Here is a 24834-nt window from a genome sequence, read left to right as displayed (position 1 = left end):
ATGGTGTTCGTTATGGACAATCTAACGGGCACAAAAGTCCAATAACAAAACACCGCTTGGGTTCAGATCCGGGCGGCCATTCTTCCCAATCACGCCTCTCCAGGTTTCACTGTCGCTGCCAACATGAGCGTTGAAGTCCCCCAGTAGAACGAGGGAATCACCCGGGGGAGCACTCTCAAGTACTCCCTCGAGTGAATCCAAAAAGGGTGGGTACTCTGAGCTGCGGTTTGGTGCGTAAGCGCAAACCACAGTCAGGACCTGTTCCCCCACCCGAAGGCGGAGGGAAGCTACCCTCTCGTCCACCGGGTTGAACTCCAACATGCAGGCTCTGAGCCGGGGGGCAACAAGAATTGCCACCCCAGCCCGTCGCCTCTCACTGCCGGCAACGCCAGAGTGGAAGAGAGTCCAGCCCCTCTCAAGAGAACTGGTTCCAGAGCCCTTGCTGTGCGTCGAAGTGAGTCCGACTATGTCTAGCCGGAACTTCTCCACCTCACGCACTAGCTCAGGCTCCTTCCCCCCCAGCGAGGTGACATTCCACGTCCCAAGAGCTAGCTTCTGTAGCCGAGGATCGGACCGCCAAGTGCCCTGCCTTCGGCTTCCGCCCAGCTGACATCGCACCCGACCTCTATGACCCCTGCTATGGGTGGTGAGCTCATTGGAGGGGGGACCCACGTTGCCTCTTCGGGCTGTGCCCGGCCGGGCCCCATGGGGACAGGCCCGGCCACCAGGCGCTCGCCATCGTGCCCCATCTCCGGGCCTGGCTCCAGAGGGGGGCCCCGGTGACCCGCGTACGGGTGAGGGAAATCTGAGTCCTTTGTTTTTATTTTTCATTGAGGTCTTCGAGCTGCTCTTTGTCTGATCCCTCACCTAGGACCAGTTTGTCTTGGGAGACCCTACCAGGGGGCATAAAGCCCCCGGACAACATAGCTCCTAGGATCATTGGGACACGCAAACTCCTCTACCACGGTAAAGTGGCAGCTCAGAGAGGAGCTTGTAGAATATATTGAGTAATATTCTGATGCCCGGAGGAGGAGGAGTTTGTATTGCAAGCTTTTTAAGACTAAATCAACAGAGCTTCTGTTGGTTGCAGATGAGTACTGCACTCCATTTTCACTGAAATGCTTAAAGATGCAATTAAGAAATAGGGGTGTACTGGTCTGACATCAACAGAAAAACAAGTATCGGATTGAATTGGCTTGCATCTAAAAATGCTGATAGTCCTCCAATAAGCAAACAAGGTTGGTAATTTCTTGTATTCTAGAGAAGTCATTTAAAACACGGTAGGCTATTGGTTACTAGGAGCTAGCAGCTACACAACAGCTAAGCACACAAGCTAAACGTACATAAGTGTCTTCAATTGAACAATATTGCAGTCTAAAACACATTTGTCAATATACACAGGTGTCAAATAATTATAGTTGCATATTACTTAAAGACACAAAGTCTCCAGGCAGAAGCGTATATTATCCACTAACAAATGTGTTTGTATCATTCCACTTATTGCGCTATAATCTTAACCTAACCATTGTGGACCAAAAAACAATTGCCAAGCATATTTCGCACGAGAAATGCTGCCAAAAATGTACACAAAGATCATAGCTGCACAATTAAGTAAAGTCACTTACTTTGCGCTGACCACAGACATGTAGTATAGTAAGCCCAAAGAACCGTACTTGTGTGACAGTCCATTACATCATTGACAGGGAATTTAAAAAGTGCCTGCCTGCAAATGTATTTTTTATTCGAGTTTGATACATTTTGTATTATTTGCACAGCTATGTTATTTATTTTATGTAGAAAGATTATTTTTCTATTTTGTGTACCGTATTTCCTTGAATAGCCGCAGGGGCGTTAATTAATTTAAAACCTCCTGTCACTCCTGCGTTTACCGGAAACCGGCGGGATGGCCGTGCATGTGGTACTTATTTTAAAACCTCTTCTCACTCCGGCGTTTACCAAGAGGAATCCATAAAATTTAGACGTGCGCTTTGAGTGTGATGTAAGCATACCATCATGAAAAGCACATTTAATTAAAAAAAACGTTATTATGGTCTTACCTGTACTTATAAATGGAGTCCATTTGCAGCTCCTTCTGACCAAAAGCATCGATAACTTGTTTATAGAAGTCTTCATTATTTTCTTTTTTCCGTTTTAAAAGTCTCTGTCTCGATGGAGATATTCCTTTAATTATTACCTCCTGCTTCGATTGAAAGTCCAGTTTAGAAAACTGTTTTATTTTAGATATGTAATCCTCCATGTTAGAAGGAAGAAAAAAAATCTCTTGCTGCGTGTGTTCACTTCTTCTGCAGTACCGGAAGTCGCAAGAAGGATCACTAGCGCGGCAGCGCCCTCTACCACCAGGAGGCGGGAGTCATTTAATGACTTATACAGTATTTCACACACGCAGCTACGGTATATTAATAAAACATAGCTGCTTACTGTTCTCTTTAGCATACTGTACCGGTATTCAATAGCTTGGACCTTAAATCCTACTGAATAGCTCTTTATCTTTTTTCCTTTGTGCGATTGTAAACTACTGAAAGCAGCTTCCTCCATTTTCAAAATGAGGACAGATGCGTCACTCGTGACGTAACGAATTTGACCCGGTGGAAGTTCTAGCCAAAAGCTAAATATTTTGCGAAACGAGTTTGACCCGGTGAAAATTATAGACATGCGATAATAAAATTAATATTTTGCGAAACGAATTTGATCCGGCTTCAATAATAAACCGGCGATAAGGCCAAGCATGCGTTAATTATTTTGAGAAACAAGTTTGACCCGGCAGTAATTCTAGACGTGCGAATACTATATTCCCTGCGCCAATTCAAGGAAATACGGTATACATTCTTTGTTTTTCTATTTTATTTATGTTATGTAATTCTGTGCTCCTTGAACAGTTTATTTTCTGTGCTGTTAATACTCATCTTGACTAACTGGGTGAATAAAACTGCCTCGGACTGTTTACAGTACAGTTGTCATTCAGTTCAACTAAGAATTTCAGTGAATTTCGCTCAAAAATGAATATCTATATACTGTATGTATATTGTAACCGGAAAATATATCGAGATGTATATCGAATATCGAGTTTAAGTAAAAATATATCGAGATAGAGCTGGGCGATATATCGATATACCGCGGGTTTGTCTCTGTGCGATATAGAAAATGACTATCGTGATATTCGAGTATACGTTCTCACGCAGTTGCTTTTAGCTGCAGGGCATTAAACTGCATGCGTTTCTCACTCTTTCCTGTCTCTCCTTCTCACAGAGACTTTAAAACAAGCGCACCTTCTTACTGTCACGTGAGCAACATCACACGCTCCCGCGGAGCAAGGGGTAGCAACATGGTAACGTTAGCTGTGATGCTAACAGCTAACGGTGTGGTTTGAGTGGTAATACCAGAGAAAGAAGGTGCAAATCTGGTAAGAAATGAAGGAATAATTCATTCCCAAGAAAAACAGCACGGGGTCCATCGTCTGATGGTGGTTTGGCTTCAAGCGGGAATATGTCTTTACATCATGTCAATATTTCTGTTCGGTGCCACACTAACTAAATGCCGAAGCTATTTCCACATCAACACCGAAGGACATATACTATTTGATATGCAGCTCATTTTTATGTGACACTTATTGAAATATCTTGTGTGTCATCATGCACAAAAGTGCACTTATAGATTGTTTTAAAATGTCTCTGACAATCTTGCACTTTCTGTTTTGGAAATGACATGAATGTTTGTGCCACTGCTTAATAACTGTTTAATAAATACAGTTTTGCTAAATTGACTTAGTTGTGATTTCCCTCTCTGCATGAAATTTTAAATTGAGCATATATTAATGCAGTATGAACAAGAATGTTTTAATGTAGACACAAAGAATCATCATACTGCTGTGATTATATGTATCAAGTGTTCATTCAAGGCTAAGGCAAAATATCGAGATATATATTGTGTATCGCGATATGGCCTAAAAATATTGAGATATTAAAAAAAGGCCATATCGCCCAGCCCTATATCGAGATATAGTTTTTGGTCCATATCGCCCAGCCCCAAAACAGGTTAGTGTTTTTCATACCCACCACTGTTCTGAGTAACTTTACTTGATTAAATAAGCCTATGCTAACATTCCACATTACAAAATAGTAACATATGATTTGTGCTGATATCGTAATAGATTAATACCGATATTGGCAAATACTCAGGGCTTAAATATCAATATCCTATTGAAAATTAAAAAGTTGTGTCAGGACAGCCCTAATAAAAAATAATTCTTAACAATTTATCTATTGTTATACATATAACACTTCCCAGATTTTTATGTGACTTCCTTTTAGTGGTGGATGGACTTTGCTTACCTCATCAAAATGATATTGATATATTTCCTATAGTGTGAATGTAATTTTTGATGTCGTGAGAGATTTGTTCCTAAATGTGGTATACTTGGAGACAAACTTCAGGGCAGTGAGTCTAATGGTCAAACAGCACTTTCTCACCTCATACTGAGTGATGCTCACTCGACCAGTGTTGGGTAAAGCTTTCCAACAGCAGTGGCTAATCTGTGTGTGACAAAAGATATTTTTGCTGGCAAATAATTGACTTACAACTACAGTGAGCTAGCTAACAAGGCAGTATTTTTGTTCTTCTTTTGCTCAGCAGCTGCTAAATTTGAACCAAACAGAATCATGTTTTGTGGGAATTTGTGTTCTTTTACGCTTTGCTGAGCAAGATTGTGAAGCTATTTGTGCTGAATATAGTTTGTCTAACAATGTTGCGAAATGCTGTCCTCTCAACTGCCCTCTTTCTTATATGTCTACTTTGTGGATTCATTTGGGTGTTGAGATCAAATAAAACTACATTTAGTTTGCATGCATCACAAATAACAAGTGCAGCAAAATAGAAAACTCTTGCATGATAATTGGAACGCACTTTGTGGTAGTTAAGAGTATATTGTATGTACATAATGTATGAGTTAAAAGTGTGTGTGCTTAAAACGTACCTTCTACAGCGGGAGATAGGGCAATTCCCTCTCTCTCGTGGAGGGGCAGGGCACTGAGGCGAGGAATGTCATCTGGCACCATGGCGCGGGGCTGGCCCAGTGCTACTGCTGCCGCCCGGCAAACATGCTTGATCCTGGGACCACGCAGTGGCTGCTCCTGACGACAAAATACATGACAAATAAGACAATAGCTTTAAAAAGTAATTACAGAAATATATTACTTTATATACAAAACCCAAAACCAGTGAAGTTAGCTCGTTGTGTAAATCGTAAATAAAAACAGAACACAATGATTTGCAAATCCTTTTCAACCTATATTCAATTGAATAGACGTTCAAACTGGTAAACTTTTGTTATTTTTTGAAAAAATTAGCTCATTTGGAACTTGATGCCTGCAACATGTTTAAAAAAAGCTGGCACAAGTGACAAAAAAGACTGAGAAGGTTGAGGAATACTCATCAAACACTTATTTGGAACATCCCATAGGTGACCAGGCTAATTGGGAACAGGTGGGTGCCATGATTGGGTATAAAATCAGCTTCCATGAAATGCTCAGTCATTCACAAACAAGGATGGGGCGAGAGTCACCACTTTGTGAACAAATTCACATGAACTCCACTCTTCATCGACGGCACAGCGGTGGAGATGGTAAGCAGCACCAAGTTCCTGGGGGTGCAGATAACTGACAATATAACCTGGTCCCTACACACCGGAGCTCTTGTAAAAAGAGCTCAGCAGCACATGCACTTTTTGCGTCGGATGAAAAGAGCACAGCTCCCTCCCCCCATTCTCACCACATTCTACAGAGGCACTATAGAGAGCCTACTGACCAACAGCATCTCTGTCTGGACTGGAGGCTGCAATGCCTCAGACTGGAAGTCTCTGCAGAGAGTGGTGAGGACGGCGGCCAAGATCATCAGGACTCCTCTTCCTCCTATCCAGGAGATCGCAAAAAGCCGCTGCCTGAGCAGGGCTCAGAAAATCTGCAAAGATTCCTCCCACCCCCACCAAGGACTTTTTTTACTGCTGGACTCTAGAAAGAGGTTCCGCAGCCTCCGAAGCAGAACCTCCAGGTTCTGTAACAGCTTCTTCCCTCAGGCCGTAAGACTCTTGAACGCATCATAATTAAATTATCCGCTCAACTCCCCCCAAAATGGATTAACTCGCTGGAATAAAAAAGACAATATAACGTACATCCATAAACATGGACGCATGTGAAAAAGTGCAATATATTTATCTGCTCAGTAACCTATTTATTTATTTATATATGCACCTTATTGCTTTTTTATCCTGCACTACCGTGAGCTTATGCAACAAAATTTCGTTCTTATCTGTACTGTAAAGTTCAAATTTGAATGACAATAAAAAGGAAGTGTAAGTCTAAATGCGTGAGCAAAGTGTCCAACAGTTTAAGAACAATGTTTCTCCACGAGCTATGGCAAGGAATTTAGGGATTTCACCATCTACAGCCCGTAATTTCATCAAAAGGTTCAGAGAATCTAGAGAAATCACTGCATGTAAAACTCTACTATGCAAAGCGAAAGCCATTTATCAGCAACACCCAGAAACGCAGCCGGCTTCGCTGGGCCCGAGCTCATCTAAGATGGACTGATGCAAAGTGGAAAAGTGTTCTGTGGTCTGACGAGTGCACATTTCAAATTGTTTTTGGAAACTGGACGTTGTGTCCTTTGGAACAAAGAGGAAAAGAACCATCCGGATTGTTATAGGCGCAAAGTTCAAAAGCCAGCATCTGTGATCGTATGGGGGTGTATAAGTGCCCAAGGCATGGGTAACTTACACATTTGTGAAGGCACCATTATTGTTGAAAGGTAAATACAGGTTTTGGAGCAACATTTGTTGCCATCCAAGCAACGTTATCATGGACGCCCCTGCTTATTTCAGAAAGACAACGCAATCCTTGTGTTACAACAGCGTGGCTTTATAGTAAAAGAGTGCGGGAACTAGACTGGCCTGCTTGTAGTCTAGAATGTGTGGCGCAATATGAAGCCTAAAATATCACAACGGAGACCCCGGACTGTTGAACAACTTAAGCTGTACATCAAGCAAGAATGGGAAATAATTCCACCTGAAAAGCTTCAAAAAATTGGTCTCCTCAGTTCCCAAACATTTACTAAGTGTTGTTAAAAGTAAAGGCCATGTAAGACAGTGGTTAAAAATGCCCCTGTGCCAACTTTTTTGCAATGTGTTGCTGCCATTAAATTCTAAGTTACCGTATTTTTCGGAGTATAATTCGCTCCGGCCGAAAATGCATAATAAAGAAGGAAAAAAACATAAGTCGCACAGGAGTCTAAGTCGCATTTTTTGGGGAAATTTATTTGATAAAATCCAACACCAAGAATAGACATTTGAAAGGCAATTTAAAATACATAAAGAATAGTGAACAACAGGCTGAATAAGTGTAAGTTATATGACGCATAAATAACCAACTGAGAACGTGCCTGGTATGTTAACGTAACATATTATGGTAAGAGTCATTCAAATAATCATAACATATAGAACATGCTATACGTTTACCAAACAATCTGTCACTCCTTATCGCTAAATCCGCTGAAATCTTATATGTCTAGTCTCTTACGTGAATGAGCTAAATAATATTATTTGATATTTTACGGTAATGTGTTAATCATTTCACACATAAGTCGCTCCTGAGTATAAGTCGCACCCCCGACTATGAAAAAAACTGCGACTTATAGTCCGAAAAATACGGTAATGATTTGCAAAAAAAAAATTATGTTTCTCAGTTTGAACATTAGATATCTTGTCTTTGCAGTCTATTCAATTGAATGTAAATTGAAAAGGATTTGCAAATCATTGTATTCTGTTTTTATTTACGAATTACACAACGTGCCAACTTCACAGGTTTTGGGTTTTGTATATATCTTTGAGGCAACACTTGCCTTGGCCATAAAAAGTTAAAATTTGAGGCCTGTAATGAGACCCTTTTTGGGCCTCGGACCTATAACTTTCATAACATTGAAGGATTGCCTGAGGGTTAAGACAAGAATATGTTGATTGACAAACATATTTAACATCATTACCTGAGAACTACCAAGTTTAGAAGACAGGTTGACTCTCCTTTTCCTCCTTCCACTCACTGGCACTTGGGACTCTCTGGAGCTCAACTGTTTATCCACACACAAACACAAGAAGCTATGAAGTAAATGTAATCGTTAATATGAAATATGAAGGATGTGACAATGCAAACCTGCGACAACTTGAACTGCTTTTGCTGATCAATCTTAATGAGCTGCACTTTGGCTTTCTTCAGCAGGTGAAGCATTCGCTTATTGGCTCCGCTTAGACCAACGCGATAGCCGGAAAAGATTTCCACCGCCTGGCGAGCATCCCCACTTCCTGCTTCATCTGCAAGTAAACAGAAACATCATTAGGGAGTTGTAGGTAAGGTGGGTATTATGGGGGATAACTGCTAGTATGGCGTCACATAGCTATTGGATCGCATGTGTGAAGCATAAAAAACACAAACCATGCAAAATAGTGGGATTTCTAACAGTGTGTCTATTTATTTTAGTTATTTAAAAAATACCTTGGTTAAAAGATTCCAGGGCATGTAAAAGTACTTTTTGAGCACATTCAACAATACTTAATTATTATAATTAATGATAACTATGATAAGTTTGGTCACAATTAGGCCTCCGATTTAATCGATTAATTAGATTTTAATTTTTTTTTAAACATCAATTTGTACTTTGCTGCTTCTATGATTATTTAATGAGTAAAATATGTGAACATTGTATTGCTTTAACGCACACAAGAGCAGTGCACCTATTGGAACAAATTAATCGATAGATTAATCGATTACTAAAATAATCGATAGCTGCAGACCTCGTCACAATACCCTTGATATGAAATGTTCATATAAGCGGAATAAAAAAAGACAATATAACATACATCCATAAACGTGGACGCATTTGAAAAAGTGCAATATATTTATCTGTACAGTAATTTATTTATTTATATTTATATATTATATATATATATATTATATATATATTATTTATATATATTTATTTATTTATATATTCACCTTATTGTTTTTTTTTTTTCCTGCACTACCATGAGCTTATGTAACGAAATTTCGTTCTTATCTGTGCTGTAAAGTTCAAATTTAAATTACAATAAAAAGGAAGAGTAAGTCTAATATCATTACATCCCTAATAAGAAAATCCCAACTCTAACACAAACAATTACTCAATCGACAGCCATAATGTTTGTATTGAACAAATAGTTTTCAACTCTCACAGAAACACTGAAAAAGTCTGTTATTCTTTGTGCTATAGGGCCATCTTTTGGACAAGTTTGCCTACTGCAGGTGCTCCAGTTTGAAGACTTTCTGGTTCCTTCCTTGAACCGGAAATATGTTGTGTTACGTTTACTATTCATCTAGCACTTTGAGATTTGTTGTTCAAATGTAAACTGTAGTACATCCATCCATCCATTTTCTACCGCTTATTCCCTTCGGGGTCGCGAGGGTGCCGGGGCCTATCTCAGCTACAATCGGGCGGAAGGCGGGGTACACCCTGGACAAGTCGCCACCTCATCGCAGGGCCAACACAGATAAACAACATTCACACTCACATTCAAACACTAGGGCCAATTTAGTGTTGCCAATCAACCTATCCCCAGGTGCATGTCTTTGGAGGTGGGAGGAAGCCGGAGTACAAATTTAATCTATTATTATTATTATTATTGTAGCTTTTCTGCTTGAAAGAGTCCTTAATTGATCACTCCAACCAATGTTTGTAAGTTTTACAATATTACTAAAACAATTAATTCTTACTAAACCGTCCCATGTGTGATGTAAGAGTGTTTTCATGCATATTTTTACATGCTATGGTAATGTAATCAAGCTAGTGTTATTAGCATTAGCGAATGTTAACACGTTTACAAGTGTATACATTAGTATTGACTTACAATGGCTTTATGTATTGTTTTAGTTTCGTAAATTCACCAAAATGTCACTGTGGAGTGATTGAATCTGTTTAGCTGATTTGAGAGCTAGCTTCCGCAACTAGTGGGTCCATGACGATGACTTCTGTTTTGTTTGATCAGCCATTTTACTGCCGTGTTACAGGCACCATTTGGAAACAATTACAGTATGTAAATAAACATTTACAAAATCTTTCGTACAGGTATATATCTGCGGCTTAATGCAGCTAATATATGTAATAAAATTTTTTTTTAAAGTTCCTAATATTTTGTGGGTTTGGCTCAAATACTGGAGCGCTCTATAGCCCGGAAAGTACAGTGATTGTTTTGTATGAGGTTTTTCTAAAAGTGAGTGGAACTGCTGTTAAAGTGTACAGATAATAATGGAAAGAAACGTACAAAAATATATATTGAAGTTCAAAGGACTGATATTGTGTACTGGTTGACAATATCCCCGTGAGAAGTTAATTGTAAATTTTCCTGCCTCTTTAGAGAATCTGAATCGAGCATCGTTGAGAACCGGAATCGAAATGAGAACCCACAATTCCAACCAGAATCGACCAAATTAGAACGAGGCCCAGTAATAACATTAGACAATGCTTACTGTTTTTGTCCGTGTCTTCCTGCGAGGTCTGGGAGGATGTCTTGACGTCCGTGTTTACCGACACAGCTAGCTTTCTTACCACCCCAGGCAAGTCCATCTCTTCCATGGTGATTTTTGGTTTGCGCCTCCTTTTGATGCGTGGTGTTAAAACGTCGGCATGCGTGTCCTCACTTTGAGGGACAAAATGGCCTCTCCTCTCTGCCAGCTTCAAGGTGAGCTTCTTCAGGTTCTTGTAGAACTCAAGGTGACTGGTGCCATAACCGGGTCGCGGTGTCAGCTTGGCAGCAACAGCGGAGGGGCTTTCCAATGCAGATACAGAGTCGGCGTCACATGCAGATTTGTGGGAGGACGCGCTGGTCTTTTCTTCCTCCCTCTGTGGTTGATTCTTCAGCCATGAGGACAAATGGCCCTTTGGAGAGGGGACCAATCCCTGATCCAGGAACCTTTTTGGTGTTTTGATGACGCGTGACGACCGTGCCGTCATCACAGCTGCGGGGTTGGCATTGACAGAATCAAAAAGAGAGCCGGGGTCGGCTTGCGGTGGTGTGTCAGTAGCAGGTTCTGTAACGTAGGTGTAAAAAACATGTTTTGTACGCTTGACACGTTTTGGGCTGGCAGTGGCGGGAGAGGTGTTGTTTTGCGGCTTTCTTCTGTGGCCAAACAAACACTTGCGGGCGTTTCTTTTGAATGTGCGACGCTTTGACGGCACCAGTGATGTCCCTGCCGTCGCCCCCTGTCCGCTCTGCACTCCAGCTTCCACTCCAATTTCTGGGGAGGAGGCCACGGCTTTCTTCTTCCTTTGGCGCCGGTGCAAAGACGGCACTGTCAGCCAGCCCTTCCCGCGCTTCCTCGGCGGCATTGGATCCTCTGACACCTCATCATGCACTTTAATTTTGGAAGTTTTTGTCTTTTCTGTTGCGGTGAGCAACGGGCTCAACATTTCCTCCTGCTGTGTGTCGCTAGCTTTGTTACCTGACTTTGATGTCTGCTCATCTGAACATTTGCCTGTCTTTGGTGGCCTTTTGACTTTAATCACTTTTTCTTCCTCGGAGTTCCTTGGCACAATTTTCCCAATCACACTAGATTTTCGGGAAGCCTTGGGGAGTATTTTTCCAACAATAGGTTTGGATGCAGGAGCACAGTCTTTGAGAGGCTTCGATTTTTTGTGTGGACGACTTTTTGCCACTCCAAATCCATCAAAGTCTTCTTCCTGAAGGAAAAACACAGTCAAGATTAATATCAGACTCCTAAAACTGAACAATATCAACTACAAAAGAGCCTAACATTAGGCCAGGGCCTATGACAAATGTTGCTCAACGATATATAACGTCACACGCTCACGCGGAGCAGACAGGTAGCGACATGGTAACGTTAGCTGTGATGCTAACAGCTAACGGTGTGGTTTGAGTGGTAATACGAGAGAAAGAAGGTGCGAATCTGGTAACAAATGGAGGAATAATTGATTCCCAAGAAAAACAGCACCGGGTCCATCGTCTGACGGTGGTTTGGCTTCAAGCGGGAATATGTCTTTACATGTCAACATCTCCATTCGGTGCCACACCAACTAAATGCCGAAGCAACTATTTCCACATCAACACCGTAGGACATATACTATTTGATATGCAGCTCATTTTTATGTAAAATGTATTGAAATATCTTGTGTGACATCGTGTTTTAAACTATTGTAGTGGCGTTCTGTACAAAAAGTGCACTTTAATTTAGTGTTGTTTTGATAAGTCATCTTAGTGACACCATGCACAAAAGTGCACTAATAAATTGTTTTAAAATGTCTCTGACAATCTTGCACTTTCTGTTTTGGAAATGACATGAATGTTTGTGCCACTGCTTAAAGGCCTACTGAAATGAGATTTTCTTATTTAAACGGGGATAGCAGATCCATTCTATGTGTCATGCTTGATCATTTCGCGATATTGCCATATTTTTGCTGAAAGGATTTAGTAGAGAACATCGACGATAAAGTTCGCAACTTTTGGTCGCTGATAAAAAAGCCTTGCCTGTACCGGAAGTAGCGTGACGTCACAGGTTGTGGAGCTCCTCACATCTGCACATTGTTTACAATCATGGCCACAAGCAGCAAGAGCGATTCGGACCGAGAAAGCGACAATTTCCCCATTAATTTGAGCGAGGATGAAAGATTCGTGGATGAGGAAAGTCCATATAACCCGCCAATACAAATCAAACACCCGCACAACACACTCAATCCCACAGCCCAAAGTACCGTTCACCTCTGCAAAGTTTATACAGCACATATATTTCCCCAAAGTCACGTACGTGACATGCACATAGCGGCACGCACGTACGGGCAAGCGATCAAATGTTTGGAAGCCGCAGCTGCGTACTCACGGTACCGCGTATCCAACTCAAAGTCCTCCTGGTAAGAGTCTCTGTTGTCCCAGGCCAACGGTAAAGCTTGTCCCAGGCCAATGGTAAAGCTTGACTGTCATCGTTCGGGAATGTAAACAATGAAACACCAGCTACGTGTTTGTGTTGCTGCAGCCGGCCGCTAATACACCGTTTCCCACCTACAGCTTTCTTCTGTGCTATCTCCATTGTTCATTAAACAAATTGCAAAAGATTCACCAACACAGATGTCCAGAATACTGTGGAATTTTGCGATGAAAACAGACGACTTAATAGCTGGCCACAATGGTGTCCCAAAATGTCCGCTACAATCCGTGACGTCACACGCAAACGTCATCATACCGAGACGTTTTCAGCAGGATATTTTGCGGGAAATTTAAAATTGCACTTTACTAATCTAACCCGGCCATATTGGCATGTGTTGCAATGTTAAGATTTCACCATTGATATATAAACTATCAGACTGCGTGGTCGGTAATAGTGGGTTTCAGTAGGCCTTTAATAAATGTTTAATAAATACAGTTTTGCTAAATTGACTAAGTTGTGATTTCCCTCTCTGCATGAAAGTTTAAAATGAGCATATATTAATGCAGTATGAACAAGAATGTTTTAATGTAGACACATAGAATCATCATACTGCTGTGATTATATGCATCAAGTGTTCATTCAAGGCTAAGGCAAAATATCGAGATATATATCGTGTATCGCAATATGGCCTAAAAATATTGAGATATTAAAAAAAGGCCATATCGCCCAGCCCTAAAGTAGACACAAATTTTTACCATAGTAGCAATATATAACATATATGTAATATTTACATATTATGTATACAGTATATAATATATATTGATATATTATATAATATATACAATATATAAGAAATCCCAATCACCATGTACAATATTACAGTATATGTCACAGCCGCAGCAAAAAAGGGCAGCATAAAATAAAATAGAGTAGATCCAGCTATGTTAAGTAAAACATTTCTATCGCACTATTTTAGACAAATAGTAACCCTATGTGAATGTGAATAAAACAAAAAAAAATTATTAGAAAATACAATTTACAAAAGACAACGGGTTAACTAAAAATAAATATGCCATTGCAGAGTGCAATCATAAAGTGCAAACAAGTATAAAATAAGAATATACACAAAAGACACATAAAACAAGTAACAGTGCTAAAACAAGTAACAGTAGGGATGATGTTTGATAAGAAATTATCAAGTTCAAGCTTATTATCGAATCCTCTTTTTGAACCGATTCCTTATCGATTCTCTTATCGAGTCCAGATAGGTTGTTGTATATGGAAAAAAACACAATATTTGGTTTAACAAAAGCTCACTTTTACTATATAAGAAAAAAATAAAATCTAATAAATTAATAAATGAATATTGACTGTTACCCCCCTAAAAATTTAAATAAAATAAATAAATATTGACTGTGGTTACCGAAAGTATATTACCGGTAAGTGGGATTTTTCTGAAAAAACAAATATATACAGTAACACAAAAACAACCTGTGTCTGTGATCACTATAGCTGTATAAATAATAATATAGTGTTAAATAAAATCAGTTCCTTGGGCACAAAACTGAAAATAACACAGCTCTCCAAAAAGTGCACTTCTGCTGCTATTGGAACATACTAACTACAGCTATTACTCAGGAAAAGGCTCAACAGGACTCAGATGGACCTGCAGAACTTGCTGACACGGAGCCTGACCTTGCTGACCAAGGACTGACAGCAGTGTCCGCGTCACCTGCTGTTGAGAGACTGTCTAGACCTAAGAGACATGTTCAGCCACCTAAGAGGCTGATTGAGAGTTGTTAAGAACTCTTGGTTTTTTCGAGTTGTTTAAAAAAAAATAAAAGTGCTGACATAACTGTTTGTAATGATGCTTTGAAATTTTTGCACTTTATTTCTTTATTAAAAGAAAATTCTATGAAGAGAAAAGTTGTTTGCAAATGTGGTTACAATGCTAGAAAATGAAAAGTTAAAGCTAAAAAAAGAAATACACTTTATTGAGTTAACATTATTTCTTTATAGGGGGAAAGATGTGATTTTATGAGCTAGAGAATATAACAACTACACTACCCAGCATGCAACAGGAGTGACGAGCATGCGCGGTAGCCCCGAGAAGTGTTGTTGCATGTCGCCACCCAGCAGCTAAGAATGAGGTTATGAGCACGCTGTGAAAGTAAACGTCAAGAACTCAGCCAACACGCCTCGTCTGCATTATTTATAATTAGACAGACAACACATATACAGTGTGATTTTGTTTTGTTTACAAGGAAAGAAAAACAAAAGTTAAAAAAGGGAGATGTCATATATGTTGTACGTTGTATGTATGTGCTGCGGTTGCTTTAAGAACGTTGCGACAGCTGCCGTAAAGGAGGTGCGTTGCTAGCCTGGTTGCTATGTTTCCGATTGGTCGTAAAAGTGTTCATCATGTGGTTGTACCCTGCTCAAATCTATCAGTAAAGTTATTCATGGGATTATACCTTTTGTTTTGAACTTTATTACACCTTGGAGCGCTTTTTCCGGTGCATTTTTTTTCCTGCTTTCCCTACCTGCGCCTAATGACTGAGCTACGTGACGTCATTTCTTGTGATGTCTCGCGGGGCATTTCTTGTCGGGACGGGATTTGTTCCCAGGGATTCGAATAAAGAACCAACTCTTTTTCTTTACTATAGTGGTCTCGATAACGGGTTCCGGTTCTCAAAAAGGGATTCGAGTCCGAGGACTCGGTTCTTTTCTTATCGAACAACCGGGAAAACCGGTTTCGAGCATCATCCCTAGCTCACAGTAATTATTAGACATGTCTTTGCCAAATAAAAATGATTACATCCATTATTTATGTGTGTTTTTGAGGGGTGGATAAATATGGGGTCCCTTGGTGCACAATTGATGTTACGGCAGTGTGTACTTTGTGCACCCTAACTTTAGTAGCCATTTGTCGAGGCTTTGCGCCGGTGGCGGGCGGGTGAGCAACTATAACTATTTGGATTATTAGCTTCACGTCCCAGGCAAATAATAGCGGTTTGGAAAAGAAGGGAAGTGTTTTTTTAATGCTTCACCTGTCGCCGTGACTCGATAATTTGTTTGAATATGCACACCAACGCACCTTTGCCGTGCAACTTGTTGTGGCGTTTGTTGGTTTGTACACGCAGGAGCATCTCCGGGTTTGGGGGAACGATCAAGAGGGTGCCTATAGAACGGTGAGGCGTGCGGGCGTGTTCCGGGTTTAAAATGGCACTCTAAGGGAGGGGAGGGCACTGATGTAATAATGCATTTATTTTTCCGAATATTTTTTAGGAGCTTTAAGCGACCAGCTGATCAACTATCAGTTGAACAGCTGTTTTCACTTCTCATTCACTTACTCTGACATGAATGCACCGTCTTTCGATCGCTCCCTGGTGGTTGGCTGACTGTTGGTTGTGCAAGTGGTTGAAGTGATATGCAGCGGAGCCTGCTTTTTAAATGTTAATATCACCGACGATCACCCTTAGAGGTGGGGGAAATAATAGATTTTTGGATGCATTGCAATTCGGACATGGAAAATTATAAAATAAATTAGTAAACATCAATAATCTGTGTTTATTGCAAATAAAGTAATGCAGACAGTTCTAAAATTTGCCTGACTGCAGCGAGCCAGCTCACCGAGCAATCCGACCAGTTCCTTTATTGTAGGGCACTTATGATTCAGTTTTGCCCACATTTCCATGGATTTAATAAATGTGATGGTAATTTGTTATTACAAATGCACGGTTTTAAAAAGTTGCAAGTGATAAACGCTTATTTAGTGAAGCAAAAAGAAAAATTTTACTGCATCAATATACATAAATTAAAGATGCATCAATAATATTTAATCGAATAGTAGCTCCTGAATTGTAATCATAATCGGATCATGAGGTGGCCAAAAATTCACACCTCTAATCAATCTCATTTAATTGTAGCGGTCAAAATCATGATCACGATTCAAATTAAATTAATTGTGCAGCCCGAAATCCTCTTGTGAACATTGTTTTGAGACCAAAATTAACCACTGATGTAATGACAATAACAATGCAAGTATACCCTTAGAAATGCAATAAACTTGTATTCATTGTATATTTTAACATTGTAATTGGAATGTAGGGCTGCACGATTATGGCCAAAATAATAATCCAGATTATTTTTTATCAATATTGAAATCACGATTATTAATCACACGTATTTACAATGTTATTTAAAACAAATAAAAGTATGTTAACAGAGCTTAATTGCAAAATGAAACTTAAAAAAAAAAAAATCAGTTGTAAAAAAAGGCGCGAGAATGCGATTATCTAGTACAAACACTACTGAAAAATTAAGATTATGCACAAAAGGCAGATATTAAACAAGGAACACACTGTACTTATCACAGTATATATATACATATAGGACATATGTCTCGGCCAATTAAAACACTATTACATTAATTAATTATAAGCGTCTGAGAAGTGGATGGATATGGGGGTCCCTGATGTTACAGGCCAATTAAAATGTAAACTTTTAAATCTCCAAACAGACAAATAAGAAAAAAATATATATACCCTATCTGCTATAAAACAGGTTCTGCCCCTGTTAAGGGGGGAACCCTCACAGCGTCCTTTTTGTTTTATGGCAGGGCACTTAACGTAAAGAGGTGCATAACCGCCATCTACTGTGTTGGAGTGTGAAACAAGGTTCCCTCTTTTGTCCCTCCCTCACAAACATACCTATATTCCTTCACATACTAAATTCTACTCCGAAACCCAGTCTCTTTAAGCCGTCTCCAATATTGTCCACACCTGTCGCCATCTAAAAACTGCAGCACGCTCTTAAACGCACGCCGAAACTCCACGAAAATGAAGCGAGGGAAAATAAAGTTCAACCAAGCGCTTGGCTCTGTTTACTCCGAGAGGAAATCTCTGTGGCAAAGTCTGTATACTTGTGTTCCGCCATGTTATTTGAAGCTGAACGACGCATGTGCGCGTGCGCATGCGCATGCGCCAGTGCTGCTGTGAGTTACTTTTCGAAAGTAAGCAGTGTTGCCTAAAGTGCGTTAATAAATTACGTTGTTTTTTTAAATTAAAAATTTAAGCGGTATTAATAACTGTTGGGAAATTTACCGTTTGACAGATGTGGATTAGATTGGATGTTGCTTTACACATGAAGGCTAAAAGTATTTATGTGTATAGTTAAAAGTCAACAGCTGAATTCTGTTTCTGTTGCTAACCAAAACAGCGGCACTTATCAAGGCACACAAACAGGTGAACGTTGCGGAGAAAATGTCTTTACCGAAGATTAGCATTCCAGTAGACTGATAAGTCGTCACCTCACAATGTTGTGGGCACAGTCTGCCTTTGTTTTTACCATTTGTCACAAAAAAATGGCAACAGTCCTCTTTATGTAGTTTTAAACCACAGCTTCACTAGACATATTTTGTAGGGCAGTAAATACATAATATTTTTCATGTAATTCCAAAAACACATTTCTACAAACCCACACATCTGCATTTAACAAAATAAACACATATAGACAGACACTACCTAAAACAGATTATTTTATTGATTAGTTACACCGTCTAAACTGCAAGATCTAGTCCAACTCCAGATATAAATAAATGTATGTGCATTATAATCACCAGATTGCAGTAACATGGCCCCCAAAAATGCGCAAATTAGTATTTTCATGCACACTTCTGCGATATCAAAGATTTATATTTTTAAGGATTTAAAAATACTTGTTTTATGTCAGCTGACAGCATTCATCTTTCCTATTATGTCAGTGCTTTGAACAGGTCATAAAAAATTGAGACAAGCCGATAAGCAATCTCTAGAAATGACTCTGCATGACTGCGCGCTACTTCCTAATCAGAAACAACACAGTATAGTAGCAGCACTGAATGTTGAATACAGAGCCCCGGGTGTGAAAGTGTGATTACAACCATATTTTTAAAAACCAATATGTTGCTAAACGGCTGGGTATTTGGTTTCAAAGACTGGGCTGCTCAGATACCCCATGCTGTGTACGAACGAAAGAGCTTTGAATTTCAAAATAATAAAGCATATTAAAACATGCACCTGGGGATAGGTTGATTGGCAACACTAAATTGACCCTTGTGTGTGATTGTGAGTGTGAATGTTGTCTATCTGTGTTAGCCCTGTGATGAGGTGGCGACTTGTCCAGGGTGTACCCCACCTTCCACCCGAATGCAGCTGAGATAGGCTCCAGCACCCCCCGCAACTCCGAAAGGGACAAGCGGTAGAAGACGGATGGAAAACGGTAGACGATGACTTCAGTTGACACTGGTTAATAAGTTCTGTACTCCTGCATTGCTACTTTAGATATAGTGCTGAATTTAGGATGTAACAGTCAGTCTACCCCAGGGCAGCTGTGGCTATGAAAGTAGCTTACCACCACCAGGTGTGAATGAATGATGGGTTTTTAACATGTAAAGCGACTTTGAGTACTTAGAAAAGCGCTATATAAATCCCAGGTATTATTATTATTATTATTAACAAAAAAGGAGGATAATTTGTGTCTTAATTACGAAAGCTTTTTTTTTCATAAAATTTTTCTAACCGAATTCTTTGCGTTTGAATTTTGTGAACTTAATTTTTTACATCAAATTAAGCTGACACTTTCATTGAAAAAATTTCAGTGTAAGAAAATTCAAAGTCTAAAAATTCAGTGTCGAAAAATTTGCTGCTTCAAAAAGCAACACTCACTTCCGGTAAATTAAGACCGAAGCAATCGATCCTGTCTCTGAACCAGTCAAAGTGTTTGAAGTCACGTGTCATGGGTCTTGCAAAACAGCATAAAAAGAAATTAACAGGGCTCCACAGGCATACTACAACATAACAAACACTTGAATGCGGCCCGCTGGATATTTTCAAACTATAGAAATTATTCTAATGGTTAGAATCTGCACTTATGGGTGACATACAAAAAGCTCTGCTTCAGGCAGACGAGGCACGAAAAGAGTGGGCGAGGCTTGTATACGGAGTAGCGAGTGTCAGACAAAGGCAGAGTTCTGCAGAACAGTGATATTATATCGAATATGTGAATGTTTTTTACCCTTTGCGTTTATGTTTCGCCGTGTTTGTTGCAGCTTTGTTGCTCTTGCTCGATTATAAAAGATGTCGATCAAGGTGGTGGTCTGCAGCAGAGGAGCAATGTTCATATATTCTCAATATTCAGTGTTTTATTGTTCGTAGTTAGTATTGTACACCCCACATTCTGTATGTTTATGTACATTCTGAGTGTCTTGTCATTAAAAAACTAAAAAAGCCATCTCATAAACATAATGAACTTTAAGTTTTTTTACTGAATTACCTGACAGTCAGAATGTATATAAACATATAGACTGTGGGATTTACAATATTAACTATGAACAATAAAACACTGAATATTGAGAATATATGAACATTGCGCCTCTACTGCCGACCACCTCCTTGATCGACATCTTTTATAATCGCGCAAAAGCAACAAAGATGCAACAAACAATGAAAAACAAAGGGATAAAAAACATCCACTTATTGGATACAACTAGGGCTGCAACAACTAATCGATTAAATCGATTATAAAAATAGTTGGCGATTAATTTAGTCATCGATTCGTTGGATCTATGCTATGCGCAGAGGCTACTTTTTTTTCTTTTTTTTTAAATAAACCTTTATTTATAAACTGCAGCATTTACAAACAGCTGAGAAACAATCAAAATAAGTATGGTGCCAGTATGCTGTTTTTTTTCAATAAAATACTGGAAAGGATAGAAATGTAGTTTGTCTCTTTTATCCGATTATTAATCGATTAATCGAAGTAATAATTGACAGATTAATTCATTATCAAATTAGTTGTTAGTTGCAGCCCTAGATACAATGTAACTGTTTTGCAGAACGTTGTTGTAGAAAGTCCTGCAGTGATATTACATCAAGGTCTCAGGCTTGTCGCTGCCCCGCACACTGTGCCCCGTCCCTCGTCTGCATGAAGGAGTGCTTCCTACGGCTACCGTAGTGTTTGGTTACTCTATTAATGACCAAACTTTGTCTTGTGAACAACGAGCTTAGGCGCAAACATTTATTCCTACCTCCATGAATGCACCCAAATATCTATAGATATGGCCTGTGTCTTCTTGGTCACGTTTGCCTGAACATCCTTATTCAGAAACATCTGCTGGTCACATTGTGTATCATGACACATAATAACTTGTATGTCACTCAAAAGTGCAGATTCTATCCATTGGAGTAATTTCTATAGTTTGAAAACATCCAGCAGGCTGCACTGAAGTGTTTATTATGTCGTATTCTGCCCAGGTAGCGCAGTTAACTGCTTTTTTTAATGCTGTTTTGCAAGGTCTGTGTCACGTGACTTTAAATTTGACACCTCATTGGCTGGTACTGAGACACGGTCGATGGCTTCAGCCCTATTTTACCGGAAGTGAGTCCCGCTTTTTGAAGCAGCATATTTTTCAGCACTGAATTTGTATACAATTCAGTTTTTAATCACTAAATTTTTTAAAACACCTTTTTTTCCAATGACATTTTTCAGCATAATTTGTGAAAAAAATTTAGTCCACAAAATTCAAACCCAAAAATTTCAGTTACATAAACCAGTGTTAAAAAAAATCTTTTGTATCAAACACAAATTAACCTCCATAATCTTTTTTTCCAAGATGGCTGCGCTTCAGAGCAGCGGCTTCGTGCGAGCGCTCCTGGAAGTGTAGACCGATTTGGCAAAAATACCCCTCAATTCAGTCAATTTCATGGCTGGCTCACAGCGTGTTCACTCCGTGATCACTTACGACCGACTTACGATTCTGGATGTGGAGAGATCGGGCCATTTTGGGCTGAAAGATGCGTGTACGGTGGACCTACTCGCTAGCTTGGGAATTCTTCGCGAGCTACATCCAGCAGTGGCCTTTGAAGCAGCGGCGTCGACTACCAGCGGAGACCGTCAGCGAAAGAGACGTAAGCGATGCGCTCGGAAGCAGAAGCGGGGGTGTCGGGCGGGGCTAACAACAAAGCTAAATGCTTTGTTGTTAGCGGGGCTAACGAAAAAGCTAAATGCTAATCCACAAAGAAGCGCTAATAAGGAGTCTGTTAAGCTAAAACTAGCCAGCGCCAGGCTGGATAATCCCTGCACACATAGCAATTCTTCTAGAATAATATACAACTCACATAATGTTTTTTCTGCGTCAGAGGTGGACATGCATTTTACTGAGGTGGCAAACAATCTAAAAATTCCTGTCATATCAATTCCTAGATATGGTCGAAATTATTTAAAGTGCACTATGCATAATAAACGTAACATTATTAATATTGCTACTACGGATACTTTCAACAAAAACTCCTCAAAACAGCCCACTACCTATAATATGGGCTTTTTAAACATAAGGTCATTGTCTTCCAAAACGTTATTAGTTAATGAAGTCATCAGAGACAACAATCTTGATGTCGTTGGTCTAGCCGAGACCTGGCTCAAACCAGACGAATTTTTTGCGCTGGGTGAGGCGTCTCCTCCTGGCTATGCGGGAACGCATATTGCCCGCCCCATTAAAAGGGGTGGGGGTGTTGCACTAATATACAACAAAAACTTTAGCCTTACCTCGGACCTAAATAATAAATATAACTCGTTTGAGGTGCTTACTGTGAGGTTTGTCACACCGCTGCCTCTCCACCTGGCTGTCATCTACCGCCCCCCTGGGCCCTATTCGGACTTTATCAATGAATTTTCAGAGTTCGTTGCTGATCTAGTGACGCACGCCGACAATATAATCATAATGGGAGACTTTAACATCCATATGAATACCCCATCGGACCCTCCATGCGTGGCGCTCCAGACTATAATTGATAGCTGTGGTCTTACACAAATAATAAATGAACCCACGCATCGCAACGGTAATACGATAGATCTAGTGCTTGTCAGGGGTGTCACCACCTCTAAAGTTACGATACTCCCGTACACTAAAGTAATGTCCGATCATTACCTTATAAAATTCGAAGTTCTGACTCATTGTCAACAAACTAATAATAATAATAATAACTACTATAGCAGCCGCAACATTAATACTGCCACAACGACGACTCTTACTGACCTACTGCCTTCGGTAATGGCGCCATTCCCAAATTATGTGGGCTCTATTGATAACCTCACTAACAGCTTTAACGACGCCCTGCGCGACACCATTGATATTGTAGCACCGCTAAAGCTAAAAAGAGCCCCTAAAAGGCGTACCCCATGGTTTACAGAAGAAACTAAAGCCCAGAAATTATCATGTAGAAAGCTGGAACGCAAATGGCGTGCGACTAAACTTGAGGTTTTCCATCAAGCATGGAGTGATAGTTTAATAACTTATAAACGCATGCTTACCTCAGCTAAAGCTAAATATTACTCAAATCTCATCCACCTCAACAAAAATGATCCTAAATTTTTGTTTAGTACAGTAGCATCGCTAACCCAACAAGGGACTCCTCCCAGTAGCTCCACCCACTCAGCAGATGACTTTATGAATTTCTTTAATAAGAAAATTGAAGTCATTAGAAAAGAGATTAAAGACAATGCATCTCAGCTACAACTGGGTTCTATTAACACAAATACGACGGTATATACGACGGACATTGCCCTCCAAAATAGTTTCTCTCTCTTTGATGAAATAACATTGGAGGAATTGTTAAAATGTGTAAATGGGACAAAACAAACAACATGTTTACTTGACCCAATTCCTGGGAAACTTATCAAGGAGCTTTTTGTTTTATTAGGTCCATCAGTGTTAAATATTATAAACCTATCACTTTCCTCTGGTACTGTTCCTCTAGCATTCAAAAAAGCGGTTATTCATCCTCTACTCAAAAGACCTAACCTCGATCCTGACCTCATGGTGAACTACCGGCCGGTGTCCCACCTACCGTTTATCTCGAAAATTCTCGAAAAAATTGTCGCACAGCAGCTAAATGAACACTTAGTGACTAACAATCTCTGTGAACCTTTTCAATCCGGTTTCAGGGCAAATCACTCTACGGAGACAGCCCTCGCAAAAATGACTAATGATCTATTGCTAACGATGGATTCTGATGCGTCATCTATGTTGCTGCTTCTTGATCTTAGCGCCGCTTTCGATACTGTTGATCATAATATTTTATTAGAGCGTATCAAAACGCGTATTGGGATGTCAGACTTAGCCTTGTCTTGGTTTAACTCTTATCTTACTGACAGGATGCAGTGTGTCTCCCATAACAATGTGACCTCGGACTATGTTAAGGTAACATGCGGAGTTCCCCAGGGTTCAGTTCTTGGCCCTGCACTCTTTAGTATTTACATGCTGCCGCTAGGTGACATTATACGCAAATACGGTGTTAGCTTTCACTGTTATGCTGATGACACTCAACTCTACATGCCCCTAAAGCTGACCAACACGCCGGATTGTAGTCAGCTGGAGGCGTGTCTTAATGAAATTAAACAATGGATGTCCGCTAACTTTTTGCAACTCAACGCTAAGAAAACGGAAATGCTGATTATCGGTCCTGCTCAACACCAACATCTATTTAATAATACCACCTTAACATTTGACAACCAAACAATTAAACAAGGCGACTCGGTAAAGAATCTGGGTATTATCTTCGACCCAACTCTCTCGTTTGAGTCACACATTAAGAGTGTTACTAAAACGGCCTTCTTTCATCTCCGTAATATCGCTAAAATTCGTTCCATTTTGTCCACAAGCGATGCTGAGATCATTATCCATGCGTTCGTTACATCTCGTCTCGATTACTGTAACGTTTTATTTTCAGGCCTCCCTATGTCTAGCATTAAAAGATTACAGATGGTACAAAATGCGGCTGCTAGACTTTTGACAAAAACAAGAAAGTTTGATCATATTACGCCT

The 24834-nt window shown here is 39.9% G+C and overlaps 1 protein-coding gene across 6 annotated transcripts in view; it reads right to left on the bottom strand.

Moving 5' to 3' along the window:
• The window catches only part of kmt2ba (lysine (K)-specific methyltransferase 2Ba), an 87261-nt gene that overhangs the window by 58231 nt on the left and 4196 nt on the right, over positions 1–24834 (bottom strand). For all 6 annotated transcript variants that reach the window (XM_062047601.1, XM_062047596.1, XM_062047599.1 and 3 more), the window contains exons 2-5: positions 10563–11772; positions 8217–8374; positions 8050–8133; positions 4991–5147 (exon numbers count right to left, since the gene is read on the bottom strand). In XM_062047601.1, coding sequence (XP_061903585.1) covers positions 4991–5147; positions 8050–8133; positions 8217–8374; positions 10563–11772 — 1609 coding nt within the window. The remainder of the gene's footprint in view (positions 1–4990; positions 5148–8049; positions 8134–8216; positions 8375–10562; positions 11773–24834) is intronic.

Source organism: Entelurus aequoreus, linkage group LG05 (genome assembly GCF_033978785.1).
Source record: "Entelurus aequoreus isolate RoL-2023_Sb linkage group LG05, RoL_Eaeq_v1.1, whole genome shotgun sequence".
In the NCBI taxonomy this organism is placed as follows: Eukaryota; Metazoa; Chordata; class Actinopteri; order Syngnathiformes; family Syngnathidae; genus Entelurus; species Entelurus aequoreus.
Note: the sequence above shows the minus strand (reverse complement) of the source record. Positions and strands in the feature narration are given on the sequence as shown.